Source organism: Populus nigra, chromosome 8 (assembly GCF_951802175.1).
Source record: "Populus nigra chromosome 8, ddPopNigr1.1, whole genome shotgun sequence".
NCBI classification, from domain to species: Eukaryota; Viridiplantae; Streptophyta; class Magnoliopsida; order Malpighiales; family Salicaceae; genus Populus; species Populus nigra.
Window position 1 is genome coordinate 20,949,736 of NC_084859.1, and position 25,087 is coordinate 20,974,822.

A 25,087-nucleotide genomic window follows, 5' to 3' on the forward strand; every position below is an offset into this window, starting at 1 on the left:
AAAAGTTGAAGGTGATTACAAAACCAATATTTTTTATAAAAAAAACTAATATAGAACGATAAGATCACACGACAAATTAAATGTCAAAAAATGAAACAAAAAAAATAATTACATAAAAGAATCTAAAAAAATAAGAGTGAAAAAAGAACATTAATTAGAGGGAAAATAAAAAATTTTAATTGGAGGGTTAAATTGAATTAGAAATATCTTTCACAAAAGAAAAAAAATCAAAAGAATGAGGGTTTAACTACAAAAAATAAAACAACAAAAACTTTGATTAAAAGATGAAATTGAAAGTAAAAATTTTTTTTCAATAAAATGGCAAAGAAAAAATATTAAAAATAAAAAATAAGGACTGAAATTAAAAACAAAACATACGAGAAATTATAATTGAAGAACTAAATTTTAAAAAAATATGTCTATAAAAGGAATAAGAACAAAATAAAAAATAAAAGGAATAAGGACTTAAACTATAAAAAGGAATAAGAATAAAATAAAAAATAAAAAAAAATAAGGACTGAAATTATAAAAAGGAATAAGAATAAAAAAAAATAAGGACTGAAATTAAAAACAAAACATATGAGACATTATAATGGAAGGATTAAATTAAAAAAAAAATTATATAAAAGGAATAAGAATGAAATAAAAAATTAAAAGAACAAGAATTGGAATTGAAAAAAAAAGGACAATGATATACTTTATCTGTAAGAATAAGGAAAGAAAAAAACAAAACAAACGACTATCATACATCTTCACGCGCCACACCATGTAAATGAGGGTATGCACCCTCTGAGTGGTGCGGATGCAACCCACTTGTTGGCGTGTATGCATGTGTCAGAAGCTTTTTTGATTAAAAAATTCAAACGAAACATGAAAATATTAAAAAACCTCTATGATCATTTTAATTACACAAAATACTTGTGTGAAAATAAAAAAACACCCCAAATGCAAAGATTTTTTTTTCTATCTTTTCTAAGGTTAAAAATATGTTTTTATTGTACATGGATAATGAAAAAACCTGAAAACCTTTGTCTCACAACTCAATAAATTTTTGATCTTAGTGGCAAAGAAATATTTTTATTGTAAAAAAGCTTGTGAAAAGTCATGAAAGCTCTTAGTAAACATATCTAAATTTTGTTGATTTTAGGCTAAAAAAGTATTTTTACTATGTAAAAAAACAAAAAAAATACACATATACCTCTAAATAATTTTTTAATGACCAATTAGCTAGTGAAAAAGATTAAAAACCCTAGCTTTAAGGCTTAATTTTCCTAATTTAAGGACAAAATAATAATTTCAATTCATGGTGAATAACATTTAGTACTACGTCCAGTGAAACTCCCAAACAGTTTAGAGTTTTTGTTAAATATTATGTTTCCTCTTCCCACTACGTAAATAATTTCGGCTAAAGCCCCATTTCATTGATTACTCTCGACGTAGAAAGTAGTGTAATTTAATGAGGAGATTCAACACAGTTCCATTGCGATGCATTGTTTCTTCTCCATGTTAGGCAATAATTTTTATCACAGAGCAGCTGAAACAGAAGGAAAACCTTGAGATATTGTTCCATGGCTTCTTAGATAAATCTTTTGTAGAACTTACCATGGCCGCAGAAAATGTTATTGTCACTCGAAGACAATAATCCTAAAAATTATATAAATTATATTTTGAATTTTCATTCAACAATTTAAAATTTAAAATTAAAATGGTTATGGTAAATTTGTCCCAAATCTAAAAGTTCTTGATATATACTGTGTAACGACCTCAAACTTCTCTTTCAGTAGATTAACAACATAATCAACTTTTTGGTTAATCACTCAATTTAATTTAGTTAGATTACTCGGATTTAATTTGTATTAGTAAACAAATTACTAAATTACTCGGTGTTTGAGTGACTAAATTGTGAATTAACACGTCACTCGGTCAACCGGCCAACCCGGTTGATTCTGATAAATTTGTCCCAAATTTTACAAACTAAAAAAAAAACACACAAAATCCATCACGTTCCCGCGCAAATAAAGCATTTCCACTGGCTACTTAACAAAGCACGCGGATCGCGATCCCGCTAACACTTCTCCAGACATTCACAACCATCGATTTCTTCAAAATCCGCTGCCCACAAATCTTCCCCATAAGAAGAGGAGGGTCTCCAAATTTTAAATGAGCCAAAAGGTTTAAGAATCTGAGCGCGCCTGTCAGAAGAATCCTATTGGTCACATCACATCGCACACTGATCGCCATCTCCACCGTTCATAACTTTACAAATCAACGGTCTGAAATCTATTTCATCCTTTCCTTCTCCCGCTCACTTTCCCCTATAAAAATTGTAAGAACCTCGTATCTCTACGCATCAAAAACCCTAACTTTCCCTTGTTTTCGTGAGAAACAAGCAGAAACCCAAAATCCCAATTGCCAATTCACTCGTTTCAATGGCTCGCACTAAGCAAACAGCGAGAAAGTCCACTGGAGGGAAAGCCCCAAGGAAGCAACTAGCCACGAAGGCAGCCAGGAAGTCAGCTCCAGCCACCGGAGGAGTGAAGAAGCCCCACCGTTTCAGGCCAGGAACAGTGGCGTTGAGAGAGATCAGGAAGTACCAGAAGAGCACGGAGCTGTTGATAAGGAAGCTTCCATTTCAAAGGCTGGTGAGGGAAATAGCCCAAGATTTCAAGACAGATTTGAGGTTCCAAAGCAGCGCGGTGGCAGCCCTTCAAGAGGCGGCAGAGGCGTATCTTGTTGGGTTGTTTGAGGATACCAACTTGTGTGCTATTCATGCTAAGAGGGTAACCATTATGCCTAAGGATATCCAATTGGCCCGAAGGATTAGAGGAGAGAGGGCTTAATTGTAGAACTTTTCCAGATTAAATGAGAAATTGCATTGCTTAATTTGGATTGTACTTGATGATTTATCTTTAAATCTCTCTCTAATCAATCTTGTTCCCAAATGGAAAGGATAGAGCATCTTATGCATTGTATTGATCATGCTCATTGGTTCATAGAGACCTAATTTTCCAAAACGTTTGATTTTAAAGACTAAAATGTAATATAAGAACATGAAATCTCAAATAAGGACCAATTTGTCAATAAAAAAAAAATAGGAAAAAGAAAAATTTAAACCAAACACCTAACAATGATGATAAATGATCTTTCAAATTCTTTGGATTTTTTTATTAAAAGCTTTTCATAGAGACCTAACTACCCAAAACCCTTAATTTTAAGAACTAAAATGTAATATATATAAGAACATGAAATCTCAAATAAGGACTAATTTGTCAATAAAAATAAAATAGGAAAAAGAAAAATTTAAACCAGACAATTAATAATGAAGATAAATGATCTTTTAAATCACTCTTATTATTTATGAATATCAAATTATATTCTTTGGATTTTTTATTAAAAACTTTTTTTAAAAAAACATTATCCTAAAATTATCATCAAGTTCATATTATTGATGAAAGATCTATCTTATCATAATTATTATAAAAAATGTAATATTAAAATTTTTATTCAAAAGAGATAAAACTTTGACAAGTAAGAAATAAAACTAAAAGAACTAATGGAGAATAATTAAAAACAAAATTAGATCCAAAAACTACATACAACTGGATTTGAATTTATTAAAAATAAATAAAAAAAATCTGAAAGGGATGTCGTGGATGCAAGAATCATCCGTGGCATATGATGAAGGAAATAAAGGCATAAAAATAAGCCACGTATGCAATCGTGGGAAGACAGCAATGTAGCAAATAACGCCACCATACCATGAAATGTATATTGACAAGTTAATGGTTGTTGGAATTAATTTATTTGTCATTAGGCAGTTAGGTGTTTGAGTATATAATAATGATTGTGTTTAAGATGGTTTTTTTATTTAAAAATATATTAAAATAATATTTTTTTTTATATTTTAAATACTAATACATTAAAATAGTTTAAAAATATTAAAAAAATAATTTTAATAAAAAACCAAGTTGTAACTCATTGCAAAACACCATCCGTTATATATATTGCCAATAATAAACATACGTACACTACATATGTATACATAGCAACAAGTTTTAGGTTATATGAGAAGAAGTAATTATATCTCAAATCTTTAGGATTTTCCACTAATTCAAGCCAGAGCACAATTTTAAAAGATATATATATATATATATATATATATATGATCTTAAGCAAATTTTATAAGAAAAAGATTTGGCTTAATATGTTCTATTAATCAACAAGAAACGAGAAGACCTCAACTTGATAATCTTAAATCGATGTTAATTATTAAAAAACATAGAAATCAAAACCAATTCACAATGATACAAATCTACCCTTTTTTTTTTCTCCAAAAGCCTTATTTTTTCAGCCATTATTCTCTAGAATTTAAATTAAAAATATTTGAAAGATTTTTGGAAGAAAACAATATGTTTTCACCACAGTAATATCGAGCCTTTATAATCCCCTCCACATTTATGAATGGTCAAGAACAATGTTAAGAGCTGGTGAATCGAAAAAGAAAAGGAAGAAAAAAAAAAGTACATGCAGGCTTGAGAAGAAAGGCTAAAACTTAAACATGGTCATCGATTTGTTTATATTTTACCTAAAAGTACATCAAATTGATGTATTTTTAAATTTATTAAATAATTAAATAACTAAAATCACTTAAAAATAATCAAATCAACGAATTTTTTCATGTTAAGAAGAACTCTCACTCAATCAGGCTGCCAAACACATAATTAGCCACTTGAGAAACATCTAACAACCCTAGCTGTATGTTATGGCGTCAATCTCTGGCAACGATACTGCAATGGAGGAACTGGACAAACTTGATCACTCGAGCATTAAGTATTGATGGTATATTATAGAAGAAGAAGAAGATCATGCTCTCCCTAGGCCTCACCTTAGATTAAAATATGCTGTAGCAATACGTGACGGATTCTTCACATTATGTATGGACCAAGCATTAGGTGTTTAATTAATGGAAGAAAACACAAGCAAATTTGTCTGGATATATATTATTATGAACCTTTCAAAGAATAATTGATGCCTAATTCACGGGTTTTGTGTATTGTCTACCCTCTACGTACCATCTAGGATTAGAATGATTCCTCAAATTATTGAATAGATTGTCTTTTAATTTGATATATCTTGATTTGATAAAAGGCATAATTATGAGCTTGGCATTATACAGCACAATAATAACAACAATCCTGATTGTTATATATATATATATATATATATATATATATATATATATATATATATATATATATATATATATATATATTTTGAAAGTTTCAAAACATGATCTCTTTGTTTTTTTTAACAAAAATTAAAATAATATTGTTTAATTTAAAAAGAATTTCAAAGAAAAAAATTAATGAATTGATGACCGGGTTTTGACCGGGTCAAACTCGGATTAATTAGGTTGCCAGATTAACCCAGTTTTTGACCAAATCAACTAGGTTTTTTTTATTTTTATTTTTTTGACCCGGACTAATCCAGGCTCTCAGGGCTCGAGCTAGTTTGAATTTTAAAATTTATTTTATAAATAAAACTAATTAATTATAAATATTTAGATTTTATAAGAAGATAGGGATTCGAGATAGAATTTTTTAACCCATTAAACACAAATAGTATTGTAATTAATTTGGTGTAGTAGACTTCGTGATGATTATTAGGTGTTTGGGCAAAATTTCTGAATTGCTTTTAAGTAATTTTTTAAAGTATTTATAATTTTAAAAATATTAAATTTATGTTTTGTAGTGCTTTCTATATGATTGTATGAAAAATAAAAAAAAATTATTTTAATATATTTAAAACTAAAAATTATTTTTAAAAAGATAATGTAATGCAATCCACAAACACCGCAACGCATCAGAATTGGAATCTACTTTTACGAAGACAGAACAAGCAATAGAGGACAAAAACAAAACAGTATACGAGGAAAGCAAGCAAAAAAATACATTACCTTTTCTACTTTCACCGAGTATTACTCAACATCTGCAGGATAATATTGTACCACCCACTGTGATGGATTTTTGTGGTCATCTCATAATGAAAAAGAAAGCATGCTTCCTGCATATTGCTGTTCACGCACTTGATTGTATCCCTTTCACCATTTTCTTGATTTATTTTTTCCTTTCGTATTTGAGATCTAACCCTAAATTAAAAAGTTATTGGATAGATTCTCCTATTTTTTTTAGATTAACATGGGTATTCGGGTCAGTTTACAAACACTTCGACTAATCCTACAAGTTCTAAAATTAACAACCATCTAAGCCTCTAGTGGCACTGAAATTTATGAGACTTAAACTGGTGACTTCTAAGGAACAAACCTAAAGCCTGACGAGTTGAGCTATACCTCTAGAAATTGTTTTTTATTATTTTAATGTTTATCTAATTAGGTTTAAACCAAGATAATTTACTTATTAAAAAGATATATAAGCTTAACGAGTTTAAAAGTCAATATCTTATTCAAATCAACTAGAAATTAATCTAGTTTAAAATAGGTTTTGAATTCTAGATTTCAAGCATTAAATCACCCTTTTCAATTTCAGTTAGGAGTGCTTTATGAGATTTATGAGAGAGGCTGGCTACCCTCTTACGTGACTATATTTTTCTTTAAGTATAAGGTTGCCATTGCTTATATATGGATATGTTCTTGATGTGTTCTTGATGCAAGAAAATGATGTCTTGAACCCTAATCCATGCTCTTCAGAGTGAGTGATCCCCATGTGCTCGAACATGTCTTCACAGGGAGGAGCAAAGATCATCATATGCACCGTATACATAAGATATCACTATTAAAATAAGATATATTTTACTTTTCTTTAATAATTAATGATAAAGCATAACTTTATACTATTCTTATTACATCTACCAAAATTAAATATTTTCTTAAACAATATTATTTAGAACACTCTATTATATTGATCTTTTAGTACAAATAATTTATAATTTGAGCTAATTAGTTTCTCATAAATTAGATTAGCATCAACAAAGACTTGAAATTAACAAGAGACACAAACTTATTAATAAAACTAAAATTAACATCACACATGATTTTGTAAAACTTTTCAGAAACAAATTATTATTATTATTATTTATTTTGAGTTAAACTATAGGTAATTGTAAGATTTTTTACATAATTGTTTGTACGTGTATATATATATATATATTTCCTAAAATAATTTGTTTTGATGCGACTTGCATGATTTTGATTGCAGACAAGAACAAAAAAGGGGAGCCCGAATTGTCAGCAAAAAGGACTTGACTTGGACCATGAAGGCAAGACTCCAAAATCTTGACAAGGGCGTTGGACAAATTCTCAAGTAAATTAATTCCAGGCGAAGAATGTGCCTGACAATACATGAGTGTACGTACCGTGTCCAAATTAACGAGTAAAAGCCTTCATTTTTTTTCTCTAACAAGTTAAACTAGATCTTGATAAATTTGTATAGGATAAAATCTCCTTTAAACTAGAGAGACGAAGCCATGGACTTATGGCGGTCTTGCTTAAACAAGAAGAACACCTTTTTTTTTTTTCTGGGCATGTGGAGGTTGACAAACCTTGCTAGCTTTTTGATGGGGTGGTTGGCTCCCAAAAGTTAATTTCAATAATCTCTAGATTTTTATATTCAAAGTGGTTATGGGAAAGGAGAACTCAATATTAAATTATGCCACAATCCCACTTGGAATTCCATTTCCAAATAAACAAAGACACACACAGAACATAAAAAAAATCCCATCAAGGTAAACTACTCTAGCAACCCTTTGATCTTCTCTAGAACACCCTTGATTCCCTGAGATATTACTACTAGGTCCCTAGTTTCTCCTGCTGAAAATTGGGGATTTCATGTTTTGTGATGGGTGTTTTTGAGATTTGACAAGCAGTAGAGAGGGCTCGTTTTGGTCCCCAAGGTGGCGCCACCATGCTTCACAAGAAGAGGGGCAAGAAGTGTTTGGAAGGTATTGGATATCTCTGTCCCCCACATGAGCCTGTGGCCGAAAACTCCATCTGGACAGCTCAGAACATTAAATGTACTGAATTACCATAGTGCCATCAAGAGGAAAATAACCCTAGTGTTATTTGCTTGTATTTTTTGTCGTTGTTAAATTTAGCCTCATTTTGCTTTTGTAACTCTACAGGTTTTGCAAACAAAGGAAAGTCCAATACCAAATGATTTCCCTTTCAAGAAATGATTCCCTCAGCTTTCTTCAGCAACACTCAATGGGTTGTTTTTTCCTCCGCCAACTACATTATTGATCTATAAGGACTTGTCATGAAAGTGATTAAACCTGGGATGGTCGATAATTTGGTTTGATACATGTTTCGATTCGAAATCTGGATTATAAGTTGGATGGATTAACTTAAGTTAATTCAAAATAATATTATTTTAAAATTTTTGTTAAAAAAATTAAACCAAGTTACATGCTAATTTACTAGGTCGATCTAGTTACACCAAGTCATTTCTTATTTGATTTAATTTGAAATATAATCTGAACTAAATATCAAGTCAATAAATTACTGAGTTGACCTACTAAACTGAGTTTGATAACACTATTTTTTATGATAGATCCACACACGTGATGATAATAGATGATTCTTTGCATAGTATTATATCCACCCATCACCTACTTTTCTTTTTCTACAACAAAACCATTCTTCCAAAATAATAGAGTAAATAATAATTTTAAAATTATTAACATTCTTGAAGAACAAAATTAAAATTCTCTCTCATAAATGCTTACAAAAGAGTACAATGTTTATTGTCTAATCAAAGTAGGTCTAAGACTCTAATCACATTCTAAGTAGACAAACAACTTGAATGATTAATTGCTATGATTGCTCAAGTATAATAGCAATTTTCAAGCAAGAATTTGAAAAATACCACCACTTAAAACAACTTGTATGTATATGATGGTGATGATAGTACCAACTGCAATCATCCTCATATTGGTACCACCATTCATCACTCATGAGTTTTTTTATCTTATCATAGAAAATCATGGGCATTTCTGTAAACTTACAAGACTACCCATGCCATGCCTACTTGTTGAGTAAAAACCACTACTACTTCCCATATCTCTAGCTTCTTCACATGCTCACATTCTATTTTGAACAAAGACAAAAGCACCTTGGATTTTAGATACCTTCCCTCCTCTATCTCTCCAGCTATATTTCTGGTTCTAACTTCATTAGGTACAATATCATCTGCATATCTGAAATCAAATCCAGCCATTAGACACTCAGTTCTGAAATCCCATTCTGTTCCCTGTCTATCTTCACAGAATTGGTCGAATTTTGTTCTTTTCTTTGGCTTATATGCTCTGTTTTTCATGGCTGCTGCTGCTGTTCAAAGCTTACAAAACCATGACAACACCAACCAGGAAGTTGGTAGACAAGAAATACAAGCAGCCATTGCTAAAGCAGTGGAGCTTAGAGCTTTACATGCTGCTTTAATGCTAGGAAACAGCCCCGCCAATCTCAGACTCCCATCTTCTTCCCCTGTTTCACGCTCTGTTCCGTACTTCTCCGCTCAAGATTACCCTGTTTTTACTCCTGTAAGTTTCTGCTTGTTCTGCAATTTTCTCACTGTTTAATTTCTTTGTAAATCATATCTTAGCATTGCTTCAAGAGGGAAATTTTTTCATTAAAGTAACATCGCTACATTGTTTTTCTTGCTATATTTTGCTTCAACATCAAATAGGAGAGTTTTGAGGCTTATGATTGAACTAAAAAAAAACAACATAGATTTAATGCACTAATTATTATGATCGTGACATTAGTTGTTATAATCTTATTATGTGGATTAATTATTTAATGCTTAATAAATTCCTTTATAAATTTTTCCTAGCTTTTAGATGTTGTTTTCATAGAGCAATTTAATCATTTTCACAGTCCAAGAAAATCTAAAACATAATTCTTTACATTTATGGCTGTTAGCTTTGATTTCATCAATGATAATTGAAAGAAAACATTTTAATGGTTGGATAGTTGCTGCTTTTAGCCTATGGTAATGGATTCTATTATTTTTTCTTTAGAGTTATGAAGATGAACCGTTACCAGGACATCATCAGATTCTGACAAAATCAAGAACACTATCAGGAAGTTGGGATGAGTTTGGCCTAGAGGCAGGAAGTGGCCTTGAAAGTGTTTTGTCAGATTATAAGAAGGAGGATTCGTCTTCAAGGAAAGGAATTCCTTCTGGCATGTCCAATTTGGAGTCAAATATTTGTCCAGCTGAAGATCTAAAATCTGTCACTAGTTCTTCTGCAAACAACAACACAGTGCTTCGCGCATCGCCTGGAGCAGAATGCCACAAGTCTTGTAGGAGAAATAGCCTGGGAGACTTCAAAACCATATCATCATGCAATAGATGCAAGCCGGCTACTATAACTACCGAGTCTGAAAAAGTTACCAGGAATAGCAAGCATTCTAATATTGTTGTGCCATTGACAGATTCTCACTCATCCCTTCAATCACAACCGAAAAATCGAGGGGTGATGTCATGGTTGTTTCCTAAGTTAAAGAAGAAGCATAAGAATGAGAGTTCGCCAAACCGAACAGAATCAGAGGAAGTCTCACAGATTTTAAAGGACTTGGGGATGTTGTCAATTGAAACATTGAAGAGAGAATTGATGGAAGCAAACGAGCACAGAGATGCAGCTTTAATGGAGGTTGCTGAGATGAAATCTTCTTTGGGGGACTTAAGGCACAAGCTCGAGTACTTGGAGAGTTACTGTGAAGAGTTAAAGAAAGCTTTAAGGCAGTCAACACTAGCAAAGGACTCACTAGTTGTCGAAAAGCTGGGAAACTTTCCGAATAGAGGGAAATTCACTGATGGAAATGGAGAAAACTTGATGCCAGTAAGTGAAGATGCAATGGTGGAAGGTTTCTTGCAGATAGTATCGGAAGCAAGACTTTCGGTGAAGCAGTTCTGCAAGACACTGGTAGGACAGATTGAGGAAACTGATAGCACTCTCATGGACAACCTGAACTTGCTTCTTCAACCACACAAACTGTCTCTAAACTCCAGGTACTCAAAGGCAGTATTATACCATTTGGAAGCCGTTATAAACCAATCACTCTACCAAGATTTCGAGAACTCTGTTTTCCAAAAGAATGGTTCGCCAAAGAATCTAGACCCAAACCAAGATCGCCAAGCACAGTTTTCGTCATTCGTTGCGCTGAGAAACCTGAGCTGGAGTGAGGTTTTAAGGAAAGGGACAAAGTATTACAGTGAAGAGTTTAGCAAGTTCTGTGATCAGAAGATGAGTAGTATTATTACAACAATGAATTGGACTAGACCATGGCCTGAACAACTTCTTCAAGCATTTTTTGTTGCTGCTAAATGCATATGGTTGCTTCATTTGCTTGCCTTTTCATTCAATCCGCCACTGGGAATTTTAAGGGTTGAAGAGAATAGAAGCTTTGATTCACATTTCATGGAGGATATGTTGATGGACAGACAAAGATCACTCGGTCCGAGCCGGGTTAAGATCATGGTGATGCCAGGGTTTTATGTCCAGGACAGGGTTCTAAGATGTAAGGTTCTTTGCAGGCACAAGTCTGTACCTTGATTTTTCTTCAACTTTCAGTGGGGTTTTAAGGTTTTCTCTCTCATTTGGTAGGGCTCTGTAAGCAAGAAATTTATGTGTTAATAAATCATTCAAATGGACTTCCTCCTTAGATCTCACAAATTATTCATATTTTTGGTGATGTGTTTTCTTTTCATCTCAGCCTTGTAAATGGAGAAATGTTTCTGAGTTCGCAACAAGTTTTAACGAGCTAGAGACGATGGGATGGCTTTAAGAGTTGATATGACGGCTATGGAGATATGTTTTTCTCTTGATTTTTTGAGTTTAAATCCTAATATCAGTATCAGAAGAAGCTGATCAAATTCTTATAAATATATTAGCTAAATATAAATAGTGAATGCGTGATTGGGAGTTTTTAAAATGTTTTTTATATTAAAATGTATTAAAATAATATTTTTTTATTTTAAAAAAATTATTTTTAGATAGCGTATCAAAACAATGCAAAATATAAAAAAAATTAATTTTTAATAAAAAATAAATTTATAAAAATTATGATTTGCACTATATTTTCAAATATTACTGTTTATATCCTACATCATTGAAAATAGAATTAAAGATAAGGATACATAAAACCGTAAACCAGTAACATTAGATAATTTTTTGATGGTAATAAAATTAGGTTAGCGTTTGGTGAAGGATTAGGTAAATCTTGAGATAAAAGAAATTGATTAAAATATTATCAATATATTATAAAAATATTAATAGTGTATTCTTAAATACAAGATTTAGTAGTGATTAACATTCAGGTCACCTCAAACATATATTTTATTGTTGAAAAAGAGATTAGAGATAAGATAAGATAAAGATACTGTAATTCATTAATTTTGAATAATTTTTTGACGGTAATAAAATAAGATTAATGTTTGGTGAATGAATAATTATGTAAAGTTTTGAACGGTTAATTAAATGAATTATTTATATCTTATTATATGATTAATTTGATATTTGTGAGATGTGAAAGCTGTAATTTTATATTGCAAAACATCTCTATAAACACACAATCACAACAATTGTTTTCCTCTCCATGATCATGCTTTGTTTGCTCCAATACAAACACTCCTCGTCTTCACTTTAATTTGTTCTGTGACGTGGCAAAAAACTATTCATTGGTGGGGAAATTTACAAATATTTATTCGTTGAGGACCAAAAAGTAAATAACATAGCATTCTTTATTATTAGGAATAAATCACAAAATAAATAAAAAGCAAAATTCCGTTGCCGGGAATCGAACCCGGGTCTCCTGGGTGAAAGCCAGATATCCTAACCGCTGGACGACAACGGATTTAATTGATATCGTCTTGCTTATTAATTATTTAATCTAGATAATACAGTTTATCCTTTTTTTTTAAATCTAAAATTAATATGGAAATAAGTAAAGTGTCATAAAAATTTTTAATTTCGGTTTAATTAAAATTTTAACCCTTTTGGCTTCAATTATGCTATGCTCTCATCCAAGATCTTTCTCTTCTCACCTATTCCAGATTTTATGATATAAATTTTTATGTTTTTACGAGGATTACAAGCATAGTTTTTACACTTACTTTGATATAATAGATTTATTTGAGATTTGACTAATTTATTTTTATTAATTTTTCATGTTAAACCGTAACTATGTCAAAAGCTAGTGTTTTATTTGTTTAATTTTTTTTTAAAAAAACAAATCATTTTAATTTTTTTTATTTACTTAGATTAATCTATTTAATTCATGACACAAGTCTTCTACCGGGTCGACTTTTATCGCGGGTTTGATAGTGACAAGGCACACTCGTTCATTGCTTGGATGTGACCTTTCCTCTATGAAGAATGGTTGGATTCTGCTGTCAATCTCATTCCAGCTACAACGAGAGGGTTTTTCTTGAGTCCTGTCTCTTTCATCTTTAATCTTACCCTGCCCCAATTCCTAGCAGAGGAGAGATTTTTTATAAAGCAATATGAGTATATATATGGATCGTTGGATCCTTCTCGATAAGCAACCTCACGATTTCCTTTCCCAGTTCTGAATCTGTCCAAACAACATGCAGAAAATAGTGTGCTTAACAAACTGGTACCCTCCCTAGTTCTGTATTGTTTTGGAAGAACATGATAAGCTTCTTTCAATCTTCCAGCAGATCGATCAAGCACGAGTAATGTTCAATGCTGGGTTTGATAATATTGTATGATCATCTGATTGCCAACCACTGCTAACAATCACATCACCCTCCGTTCCGTTTCTCATCATATGTTCATGAACGGATTCCCCAGATCGAAGCTGCGCAGATCTTCAATAAGACACTACCATGCCAGTACTTAAAGTAGTTAAAGTTAGGTTAGTGTCTGTCTTCCATGTTCATCCTCCTAAAACGCTTCAAGCATTCTCTGCTATCACCTTTCAATCCATACCCTGCAGTCAAAGAATACCAGGCAACCACAGTTTTTCTTAGCAGCTGCTCAGAAACCACTTTAGCCATCTCCAAGCAACCACATGTCCCGTGCATATCCACAAGTGCAGAGCCAACAAAAAACACAGACCCTTTTCCCACCATTTCCCTACGCATCCCTTTTCCTCTTTTCAAATCCAAAAGCCCTGCACGCGAAGCAATAATAGCAGTCAATGTCACTGAGTTCGGCTCCAACCCATATGTGCCCATCACTAACTCTACCTATTCCACTACATGCCTATAAAAACCTTGGGCAGGTAAAACTACTGGCTTCAAATAGATTTTATTTAAAAAAAAATAAAAATTAGCACTGTTGTTTTTTAAAAATTAGCAAAATAATACAGTTTTTTAAAAAATTATTAAATTAATACACTTTTAACATGTCGAGATTAAAAAAACATGGCATTCATGTCTTGACTTGATATTTAAAAAAAACTATAAAATGAGCTGTATAAATTATAATAATAAAAAGATCTAAAAATATATCAAAATTTCAATTATAACAATATTACTTGTATCATGAAAAAAAGATTGATAGAATAAACTAAATAATACTAAAAAAAAATTATAAACAGTGACGGAAATAAGTCACAGGAATTTCTAAAAATATCTAAACACGACAGATGGCTCACACTGCCTTTTATAGCAAGTGCAGTCCGCATCTGTCATCTTTGGTTAAATTTGAAAATGGGTAGCTAAGGTTGGTTAAATAATCTGTACAAATTACTTTATTTCAATCCGTAATATATATATATATATATATATATATATATGTATGTATGTATGTATGTATGTATGTATATGTATGTATATATATATATGTATGTATGTATATATGTATGTATGTATGTATGTATGTATATGTATGTATATATATATATGTATGTATGTGCTCCGTAGGTGTTACTGTCTTCTTACGCAAAACAGGGACTAATAATACGTTGTTGAAAAGGAAAAGCAATCTGGTTCAAATCGAAAATCTACATGGCACTGACACTGCCTGCAGCAACCACAGCCTTTTTCAAGATTTATATAATTATTAAATTTAAAATTAAATTAGATTAGATGATGTGTTTACAAACTTACCTGAATATTTATATTAATAAAAAATAATATTTATATTTTAAAGTATTTTTTATTTAAAAATATAGTATAATAATATATTATTTTATTTTTAAAAATTAATTTTTACATTACCACATCAAAACAATTTAAAAATGTATATATAAAAAATTAATTTAAAATAATAATAATAATAATAATCTTTTTAAAAATTCTTTTAAAATAAAAAAACAAAATGTGAGTTTTCAAAGGTTGTTGCATGGGCCACAGAGGAACCACGCAATAAAACCACAGGTAAAGGGGGACCGAGCAAACTATGTAATAATTTAGCTGAAAATATTTAATAATTGAGTTAGACAGCCCACAAACTGAAGGTTAAAGGGAAATGGTCCAACCAATTGAGAATTTTTTATTATTATTATTTGTTGACGAGCTTCAAATTTAATGCCATAGTTATTGCACGACAATGACAATGGCGTGACAAGTTATATATATATATATATATATATATATATATATATATATATATATTAGTTTAATGTGGGTGTCCGGACCAGCTTGCGCGCATCTTAACTAATCCCATGAACCTTGAAATTAACGATCATGTAAGTCTTCAGTAACCATCATATAAATAATCATATGACTCAAACCTGATAGCATAAAAAGAATAAATTTTTTAATTTCAAATTTTTATTGCTGGACCACCATCTAAATGGTTATATTTTTTTTTATTATGCTAGTGACCTGCTGCAATAAACTTAAATATGTTATTTTTTTAAATAAATTATTTGCTGTGTTATTTCTACAAATAAATTTAGGCATTGTCCTAATTTAAAATAAAATCTGCTAAAACAATTTTTTCTAATTGTAATTTCATCATTTTAAATTACGTTGTCATGACTTTAACAGAGTTGATATTTCTTTTGATTTGTAATTTTTTTTTTCATATACACAAGGCTGAGAGATATTGCAGTGAAAAAATTAAATGTCAATTATTTGTAGTTAAGAACAAAATAAAACAAACAAAATTAAATATTTGTATCTGCATCTACTTTTTTGCTTTTATTTTAAAATTTTGGTTTTCATTTTAGTATTTAATTAGCATTAATAAATGTTTTTACAATTTTTTAATTTATATATTTTTTTAATCTATTTAATTTAGCATAAATAATATCTTTTTGCTTCTCATTTTTAAAAAAAGCTATGATACTCGCAAAATACATTTAGGGAATGTTTGGTATTGCGTTTGTACCTGCGTTTCGTCAAAATTTGAATTTTTTTTTTTGCTAAAATTGAGTGCGGTTTGTACTTTTTGGATTGTTTTGATGTGCTAGTGTCAAAAATAATTTTTAAAAAATAAAAAAACATCATTGACATGTATTTCGGCACAAAAAGCTATTTGAAAAGCACCGCAACTACAGTACCAAACACGCTCTTATAATGCTAGCTGATATGAAATTCTACATGCGGTGTGTATCCCAAGTTAGAGCTTGTTTATTTTTCAGATAATTTTTGTGATTATAATTTTTAAAAAAATTTAGAAAAGTAATTTTAGTTATAGTTTGTTGAAATTAGATACTGTTTAGTAAAAATTATAATTAAAATTTATGTATAATAAAAACACGTGTATCAAAACATTTCGATAAAAGATCAGTAAAATATATTTATAACACTCAATTAAAATAATATATAAAACTGCTGTATGAAACCTTACCTGTGTTTTAAACTCAATTTTTAATAACTTCCATACCTGCATACTGAATTCTGTAATACTTATATATACGCTCACAATTCACATCCTATGTTAACACACCACTTCTTTCTCTCCTCGATTTCATCTCTCTGATCTTTCAAAAGAAATGTCACAGAGGAAAGAGAGTATAGTGATGCTCCCATTCATGGCACAGGGCCATATCATACCTTTCTTAGCATTAGCCCTTCAACTAGATCAAACGAAGAAGTATACCATAACCTTTGTGAACACTTCTCTTAACATCAAGAAACTAAGACCATCAATCCCTACAAACTCTTCCATTCACCTTCTTGAAATACCTTTAGATAGCTCAGTCTATGGCCTGCCTCCAGGCACTGAAAACACTGACTCTATTGCTTACCATCTTATAGCCAACTTTCTCGAAGCATCTTTGTCTCTCAAACCTGCTTTCAGGAAAATCATTTCTGATCATGTTAAGGAACAAAAGGGCCATCCACCATTCTGTATAATCACAGACATGTTCTTTGGCTGGTGTGCAGAGATTGCACATGAGTTTGGTGCGTTTCATGCTATATTTAGTGGATGTGGAGGTTTTGGTTTTGCTTGTTACTACTCTCTGTGGTTAAATCTGCCTCATCAGAACAATCTCTCCGATGAATTCACTTTACCAGATTTCCCTGAAGCTTCTACAATTCATGTTACACAATTGTCAGAAAATCTGAAAGAGGCCAATGGTAGAGATCTCTTCAGTGTGTGTCTGCAGAACATGCTTCCTGAATGCACGAATGCTGATGGGATTTTGCTGAACACGGTGGAGGAGCTTGACAAAGTTGGGTTGGGATATTTTCGGCGTAAAACTGGGAAGCCAGTTTGGCCAATTGGGCCAGTACTCCTCTCCAATAGGAGCCAAGATCAAGCTGCAATTACACCTGAGCTATGTAAACACTGGCTTGATACAAAACCTGCGGGTTCAGTTCTATACATATCATTTGGTTCACAGAACGTAATATCTGCATCCCAGATGATGGAATTGGCAATGGCATTGGAGGCTTGTGGCAAATATTTTATCTGGGTTGTCAGGCCACCTATCGGCTTTGACATCAACATGGAATTCAAAGCAAAAGAGTGGTTGCCTCAAGGATTTGAAGAAAGAATGGAGTATTCAAAAAGAGGGTTGTTAGTGCGCAAATGGGCACCCCAGGTGGAAATCTTGTCTCACAAATCCGTATCAGCATTTTTGAGTCATTGTGGCTGGAACTCGGTTCTTGAATCTTTAAGCAATGGTGTGCCGTTGATTGGCTGGCCATTGGCAGCAGAACAGTTCTACAATGTCAAGCTCTTAGAAGAACATATTGGAGTTTGTTTGGAGGTGGCTAGAGGGAAAAGCTGTGAGGTTCGGCATGAAGAAATAGTGAAAAAGATCATGTTGGTAATGGATGAGACGGAGAAGGGTAATGCAATGAGAAGGAAAGCTCGTGAGGTTAGGGATATGATTATTGAGGCTGTTCAATATGAGAATGATCATAAGGGTTCCTCTGTCAAAGCCATGGATGAGTTCCTGGATGCTGCCTCGCTGATGCGAGAAGGGAAAAAATGGGCGGCCGATCGTGGGGTCTAAAGTCTACGTAGTAGAAATCGTCCTGTCTTGGCAACAACAATATCTTTCTGTATGAGTCGTCCTTGGATCGACATTACATGTGTGTTGATCTTCCTCCAATAATTACAAGTTCATTTTCTTTCCTAATTTAGAACGAGGAAAAGAATTAAGCTGGTTAAAATGTTTTTTTTTTTAAGTCTCAACATAATACATATTGGTGAAAAGAACATTTAATTAAAGAGAATAGATGCATTAGGGGTGAGCAAAAAAACTAAAAAACTGATTTAATAGAGAAAACAAAAAAAAATTAACCGGAAAAACCGAACCGAAAAAAAATACCAATTGAACCGGTTAAAATATTTAGAAAAATATTCGGTCTGGTCCGGTTTCTAGTTTTGGTATGCCTGGACAGGCCAACCCGAACCGAACCGATTCGGTTTAATAATAATAATAAAAAAGTAATAAACCAAGCGCGGACCACTCCTCCCTCCCATTAGCCAACAACCCTAGCAGAACTTTATCATTTCTTTCCCTTTCACATCGCCGCCCTCTCCCCTCCTAAGTCTTTGAATGCTTTCACATTGAAGGGTCCCTTCATTCACGCCCCCATGCTCTCTTTGTCTCTCATCCCTCAACGTGAAGGAAAAGTAAAGATTACAGGTAAAGCTTTAATGTTTTCTTTCAAAATTTAAGTAAAATTTGTCGTCTTCTCTTCCAATCTTCCATGCTTTCTGTCTCTCATCTCTCAAACTTGCCAAGATGAATTGTTGATGATTCTTCCATTGATTTACTTGATTCTTCTTCATGGGTCCCATCTTGATTGCCAGAGAGAAGGGATTATTTCGGGTCTAGAAACTGAAGAGTGTTTAGAAAAATCAAAGCACTGATTGCTAAGAATTGATACTGATTTTTTGCAATTATTGTTTCCTTTGCAAGTTGTAACAATGAGAACAACGTTGTTGATTCTTAGAGGATGATATCTTGGCATTGCAGTTCGGTTTGAACCGGTTTTTGGTTCGGTTCGGTTCAAATTTTTTTTTTAAAAAAACGGTTTGGTTGTTTATTTTGGTTCAAAACCGGACTGAACCGAAAATACACAGCCTTAAGATGCATAGAAGATAGAATATACAGTAACAAAAGAAAAGATAGGTAATATTTAGCTATAACCATTATACTTTTAAATTAATAATATAAATTATATCTTATAATTTTATTTAATTGTTTAAGTTATTGAGTTAAGATAATTTTTTAATATAGTATCATAATCTTAATAATTAAATCATCACAAATTTAAATTTCATCATTTTTATTTATTTAATAAAAATTAAGTATAATATATATAATATAGATGTGTGTAAATTTTAAATTTAAAAATATTTTATTTAAAAAATATATATTAAAAAATAATAAAAATTATATTTTAAAATTATATTTAATAAATTAAACTATTAAATCAAAACAAATTTTTAACAACCTTCTCTTCAAGGAATCAAGCAACGAGAGCAGCGAGCCATATCTAGATGGAAATGGCACACATTACCAAAAACACCATTAACAATATCTTTTCTCCCGTCTCTTTTTCTTGCGGCCGAACTCACTCTTCTCCCGTCTCTTTTCTTCCCTTTCTAACAACAAACCACTTGTAATCACAAAGTTTATCTTATCTCTCATATCACCATAAACTAAAGCATAATTGACTCTGGCTCGCTGGATTTTTTTTTATTTATGAAATACAGAGACGTGTTTTACAGAACGAATATTTCTGTTCTTCTGAAAATCAAAGATGGAAAATTCTCAGTGTTGAAAGATCTTAGCTTTCCACTTTTATCTTCTTCTCTCCTAGCCCAGCCACCCTTCTCTCTCTAAAAGGACTCTCTCCCTCTCTCTTTTCTTTTATGTTCTCGTCTTCTCATCACTTTCAGAGAAACTCACTCCAGGCCCTAGTTGACGGCCACGATTCTTCGGTGTATTACATGGTTAGATCTAACCATTGATTACACGACACAACCTGCGGTTGTGATTGGCTTTCACCAACTCGCCAAATGGCTTCCCTTAAATGCCCTAATTTACTGTGACCACTTGGGTAGTGTTGAAGATTGTTGCTACTCTTTAAAATATTTAAAATAATATATATGTTAAAATAATATTGGCTTTCACCAACTCCACGTGTCGGCCTTGTTTCTTTCTTCATTCTCAAGCTTCCATGTTCACCCACTTACCCCTAATGTGGTATTATTTTATTTTACTGCAATGACAAAATATTATTATAAAACTAATTAATGATTAAATTAATTATTAATTAGTTAATTCAATGTTTGAAGAGTGAGAAAATAGCTGGTGCCCACGAATCACGATCAAAATGGAGAGGCCCCACTCCCCTTGAATTTCCCAAAGAGATGTCCTGACTGGCTACTGCCTAAAACCGGTTATTCTGACCTTGGTAAAAGCAGCATGAGGATCCCAAGGAATCCAGGTGGCTGCAGAAGATACCGCTCCAACCGGTCAAATTCATTATATTTCAGTTCCCACGTTTCGTTATTTCTACATTTTAATAAATTATTATGGTATGAGACTAACTCATACAGTATATTTCCATTAAAAGAACATGTGGGACCCATGTGAAAGCAATCAAAAATCGTAAAATCAACGCGTAGGATTGTCATTAGCCAGGGGAACACACTTCATCAACCGTTGGATCTAAATCTGGCATGCCATGGTTAAGAACTGGAACAAGCTAAATAAAAAATCCAAACCTGTGAAAGAGACAGAGAGAGAAAGGAATGATTTTCGAACTTAATTACAGGAACGAGAGGGGAATGGACTGATGGCACCAAACCCATAATACAAATTACCATAACAATGGAGATTGATGAAAACCTTGAGAGACCATCTCCAAATGCCATCTCTGTTTTCGTAAACACCCCCCCCCCCCCCAAAAAAAAAAAAAAAAAAAAAAAAAAAAAAAACAGCAACAAATCATAGTTAGGATCTTACTTGGATTTATGGATTACAAGTTATATGGGTTAATTTAATTTTTTATTAAAAAAATATTATTTATAATTTTTTTTATAAATAAAAGGATTTTATTTTATGAAAGAATCAAATCCAAAATAAAAGTTTACCTTATTTAGGTTCTGGATTAATATATCATTGAAGTACTAATCATGACTGTGCATCAAAGCAAGATTTTTATTTTTATTTTTATTATTATTATTTTTTTATCAAAATCATCCTCCTGAGATTTTACATGGTGTAAATGGCATATTATGACATTTCAAAACCTGGGTTTTACCACCTATGGACTTTAATAACCTTAAAGGAGTACGAAATTTACTAATGAGCAGCGGCTAGAGGAGGAAAGATGCAAGGGTAGAATTGTCAATAAATTATGACATTGCAAGGATGATTCAGGACCAATTCGTAGGTTTAGAGTTGGCACTTGTCAAGACAGACATCCTAGTACGGGAATTGGCGGCGCGGAAACTGGACGCCACGTGGCATGATATGATGACCGATGAAAATTGCATCAGCGAGGTTATTTTCAAATCAATTTTCCTGTGCTAATAGCACGACGCCTTCCATATAATTTTCACTAAGACTTTCATATAAAGATTTGCTATAAACTCTGATTTTTTATTATTATTTTTAAATTAAATCTGATTTATATGAAATAGAAGTTAGCATTTGTGTTTCAACAGAGCTCAGAACGAACAAGGAAATGATTCAAGTCATCCTCCCGGCAGTGCCTTTCGCTTCCCACCATGTCGCTTCCCTCGGACCTTAATACAACCGCACCAGACACAAGGAGGACTCACCATGTCTCTTTCCTCAAAATTTAAAGCAACCAGACCACACACAAGCAGGATTCAATATGCTGGCATGCGCTCCAGATATCTTCCCAGCTCTAACAGTTGATTATTGTGGCCTTCCATGTAATGATAACCCTGGAATCAAGTCCAGCTACATATGCTTGAACTACTACACTTACATAGCTTTCACGGTTTAACAAAAATAAGTTTAGGAAAAGATAGAATTTATAACCTTCTCGTAACTAAAATTTCAAAAGAATTTTCAATAGAACTCGTGCAAGTATGATATATATTGATTAATCAAACACTTTTAATACTAATTATGCTTTTCAATGTCAATCTAATCATCATTATTTGCCTGCCTCTTTCAAGAGTGCCAATAATTTGAATTTATTTGCTTTTCCATTCAAATAATCGTTGTTATTATCAGTTAAAGAAAATGACCCTATCCAACACAGTATAGCTGAAGCAAACACAGCTTCAGCTTATCAATAGCAAAATATAATTTTTTTTCCCCAAAAGAATAATTCATCCAAAGGAGTAGCATAATAAGATGAAGAGAGATATAAAACAAGACTAAAGAATATACAGGCATGGGAAAGGGAAGATGCAATTAGCATATCTGCTACTAAGAAGTGATCCTGATGGAAGGTAACAGCAATTTTGTTAATTGTCCCATCTAACAAAGAATCATTTACATTAAGTCCTCTATAGTTATTTTCATAGAGGAAAACTGTGCACGGCCATAAGAAAAGAAAGAAAGAAAAACTGCCTCCCCTCATTTTTCTTGTTAAAACATTGAGTTGTGATAATAATCAGGTGTATAACTTGCTGTGTTGAAATGCACATATAATACAACACCTGTACAGGCAGCACCTCTAATTGATAGAGGTGGTCCTTTAACCGGGTCGGAAATGGTTGCTGCAGTTTTGGGCCTTCAAGCTGTCCCTGGATCAGAATACGATTGAGAAGACTTAGTTAAATGCAAGAAAAACAAAATATGGCCAGTAAATTAGAGATACAACACTTACAGTATAAAAGGATCCGCTTTCCGAAATTATGCACCAAAGCATTGGATCAAATCATCTTCAGGATCAACAAATAGGTTATCTAAAGAAAACGAACTCATTTCAAGGAATGGGCTGTTAATTGCAAAATCAGGCAAGTCAAATTCAAAATGCCTATCAACAGCTGTATCTTGCTCAGGGGGTAAAGTATCTTTGGCAAAATGATGTGGTTCTCCTCCGGTCAAGTCATTTCCATTTCCATGCAAAGCTGGTATAAGGAATCTGTCATCCTCTGGCCTCACGTTCATTGCCATCTGAGAATGCTTTCCATCATGATTGGTCCCGTAATCAAGTGATGGATTATAGATATTACTATAAGTAGTCTCATGGTGCAGCTCTGAATTTTGGCCCAATGGATAGATGGCAGCCCCTCTGTCCACAAAAATTCTCTCCGTAGAATTGACATTGGTTGAGGGAACACCAGCATAGTAGTTAAAGTCAGATTGGGGTAGACTGGATTCACCCACAAGACCTTTCTCCATAGGCATTAAAGCTGAAGAGGTAAAATTCTCATGCTGAGTATTGTGCATCTGATATTCAACTGGCTGTAAATCAGTGTGGTTTATATCAGGCAAAGTATTTGTCTGCTCAACGCCCAAACATTCATCAACAGGTGGTTGGGACTGTTGATCAGCATGACTTGACTTCTCACGGGACCTTTTTCTCCTTCGTCGCTTTTCCCCTAGCTCCTTGTCTTGGACAGGAATGGTAATATCATTTCTACTGCTTAATGGTTCCACATCCATTGGTTGATTTCTCCTATTATCTTTAGATGAAACAGAACCCACACCATCATCAACACCATCGACATCATAATCACTGTCACTGCTAATGGCAGGTTTCTTCTTTTGGCCACGTCCACCTTGAGGAGATTCAGTTACACCAGATGTTCCATTGTCAATGCTAGGTTGCTGAATAAGAGATTCCTCTCGACTCAACACCCCTAGCCAGATTGCACTCTCCTTTGCGGTCATTTTATCCTGTAAGCATTTTGATTGACGGACATGCCTTCTAATTTTTGCAATATCAGGTGTCATGTGCTTTATTACAGCAGTTAATACACCAACTTTCCACATCTTCTTCAGATCATGTGGTTTCTTATAAGGAGGGCTCTGACCTAGCGATAGTCCTAATTTTACCCACCAATCTTCATTTCCCGTTGGCCACCAAGGCGGCGGAACTCCCTTCTCCAATGGGTATTTCCTTTGAGGGGGGTCACAGTGTTGCATCAAAGAAGACAAAAGTGACCCTAAAGTTGCATCTTGAAGATCTTGAAGAACACTTTGAGAGTTCCCATTTCTACTGTTTTCTGCCTCACCTATGGCCAAACATTCTGCTTCATACTTTGCTATGGCTGCTGGCCCATTCTTATCGAACTTCACTTTTTCTTTCCACCAAGCTCTTATGTTATCAGATGCACCACTTACAGGCTTACCCTTCTCAGGAATGATGCCATACACAAATCCACGTGCTTTGCAAACTTCCATTAGCTTCAACATATACTTAAGAATCCCATCTTGGGCTCTCGCCATTTTCTTCCTCCGAGCCTGATCAGTCGTCTGCTTAGGCTTTTGCTTCTCCGCAGCTTGTTGCGCTGCAAGCTTCTGTTTTTCTTTAATCCTTTTGAGTTTGACATGATCCTTCCACATTCGTCTCTCCAAAGCTTCTGCTTCAATTTCTTCATCACTGACATCTTTCTCTGCGATATTCCCACACCTTATATCATCAACTTCAATGTCCGAGCTGTACGACAAATCAGTCATCAAACATCAGGCAGTGCTCCAATGTTTTACCAAGAGAACCACTAAGAAATACACCAACCAAACTTTTGA

General features: G+C 32.9%; 4 protein-coding genes and 1 non-coding gene across 6 annotated transcripts; 3 read left to right on the plus strand and 2 right to left on the minus strand.

Annotated features, from left to right (window-relative positions):
- The first annotated feature begins 2,088 nt into the window (after positions 1-2,088).
- Positions 2,089-2,883, plus strand: LOC133702289 (histone H3.2). The gene has a single exon (XM_062126603.1). It carries the CDS (start codon positions 2,430-2,432, stop codon positions 2,838-2,840), a length of 411 nt encoding a protein of 136 aa, XP_061982587.1. The 5' UTR covers positions 2,089-2,429; the 3' UTR covers positions 2,841-2,883.
- A 6,182-nt stretch (positions 2,884-9,065) lies between these two features.
- LOC133701731 (IRK-interacting protein-like) lies at positions 9,066-11,680 on the plus strand. The gene is made up of 2 exons (XM_062125781.1): positions 9,066-9,552; positions 10,033-11,680. The coding sequence occupies exons 1-2, from the start codon at positions 9,328-9,330 to the stop codon at positions 11,569-11,571; spliced, it is 1,764 nt and encodes a 587-aa protein (XP_061981765.1). The 5' UTR covers positions 9,066-9,327; the 3' UTR covers positions 11,572-11,680.
- Positions 11,681-12,799: 1,119 nt separating this feature from the next.
- On the minus strand, positions 12,800-12,871 carry TRNAE-UUC (transfer RNA glutamic acid (anticodon UUC)). The gene has a single exon. It is a non-coding gene; the product is annotated as a tRNA-Glu (tRNA).
- A 3,975-nt stretch (positions 12,872-16,846) lies between these two features.
- On the plus strand, positions 16,847-18,526 carry LOC133701353 (UDP-glycosyltransferase 92A1-like). Its single transcript, XM_062125242.1, has one exon. It carries the CDS (start codon positions 16,928-16,930, stop codon positions 18,398-18,400), a length of 1,473 nt encoding a protein of 490 aa, XP_061981226.1. The 5' UTR covers positions 16,847-16,927; the 3' UTR covers positions 18,401-18,526.
- A 4,189-nt stretch (positions 18,527-22,715) lies between these two features.
- LOC133700564 (ETHYLENE INSENSITIVE 3-like 3 protein) lies at positions 22,716-25,081 on the minus strand. Of its 2 annotated transcripts, none has more exons than XM_062124132.1 (2): positions 23,220-25,081; positions 22,716-23,130 (listed from the first exon to the last, which is right to left on the minus strand). In XM_062124132.1, exon 1 carries the CDS (start codon positions 25,016-25,018, stop codon positions 23,246-23,248), a length of 1,773 nt encoding a protein of 590 aa, XP_061980116.1. In that variant the 5' UTR covers positions 25,019-25,081; the 3' UTR covers positions 22,716-23,130; positions 23,220-23,245. The 2 variants fall into 2 exon arrangements, with proteins under 2 accessions (XP_061980116.1, XP_061980115.1); XM_062124131.1 differs by having other exon boundaries at positions 22,716-23,136.
- Between the last annotated feature and the right edge of the window lie 6 nt (positions 25,082-25,087).

Bases quoted from the DNA above. Each gene is read 5' to 3' on its own strand.
- LOC133702289 (XM_062126603.1), top strand. From the start codon at position 2,430: ATGGCTCGCACTAAGCAAACAGCGAGAAAGTCCACTGGAGGGAAAGCC.
- LOC133701731 (XM_062125781.1), top strand. From the start codon at position 9,328: ATGGCTGCTGCTGCTGTTCAAAGCTTACAAAACCATGACAACACCAAC. The intron at 9,553-10,032 runs GTAAGTTTCTGC...TTTTTTCTTTAG, and splicing joins ATTACCCTGTTTTTACTCCT to AGTTATGAAGATGAACCGTT.
- LOC133701353 (XM_062125242.1), top strand. From the start codon at position 16,928: ATGTCACAGAGGAAAGAGAGTATAGTGATGCTCCCATTCATGGCACAG.
- LOC133700564 (XM_062124132.1), bottom strand. From the start codon at position 25,018: ATGACTGATTTGTCGTACAGCTCGGACATTGAAGTTGATGATATAAGG.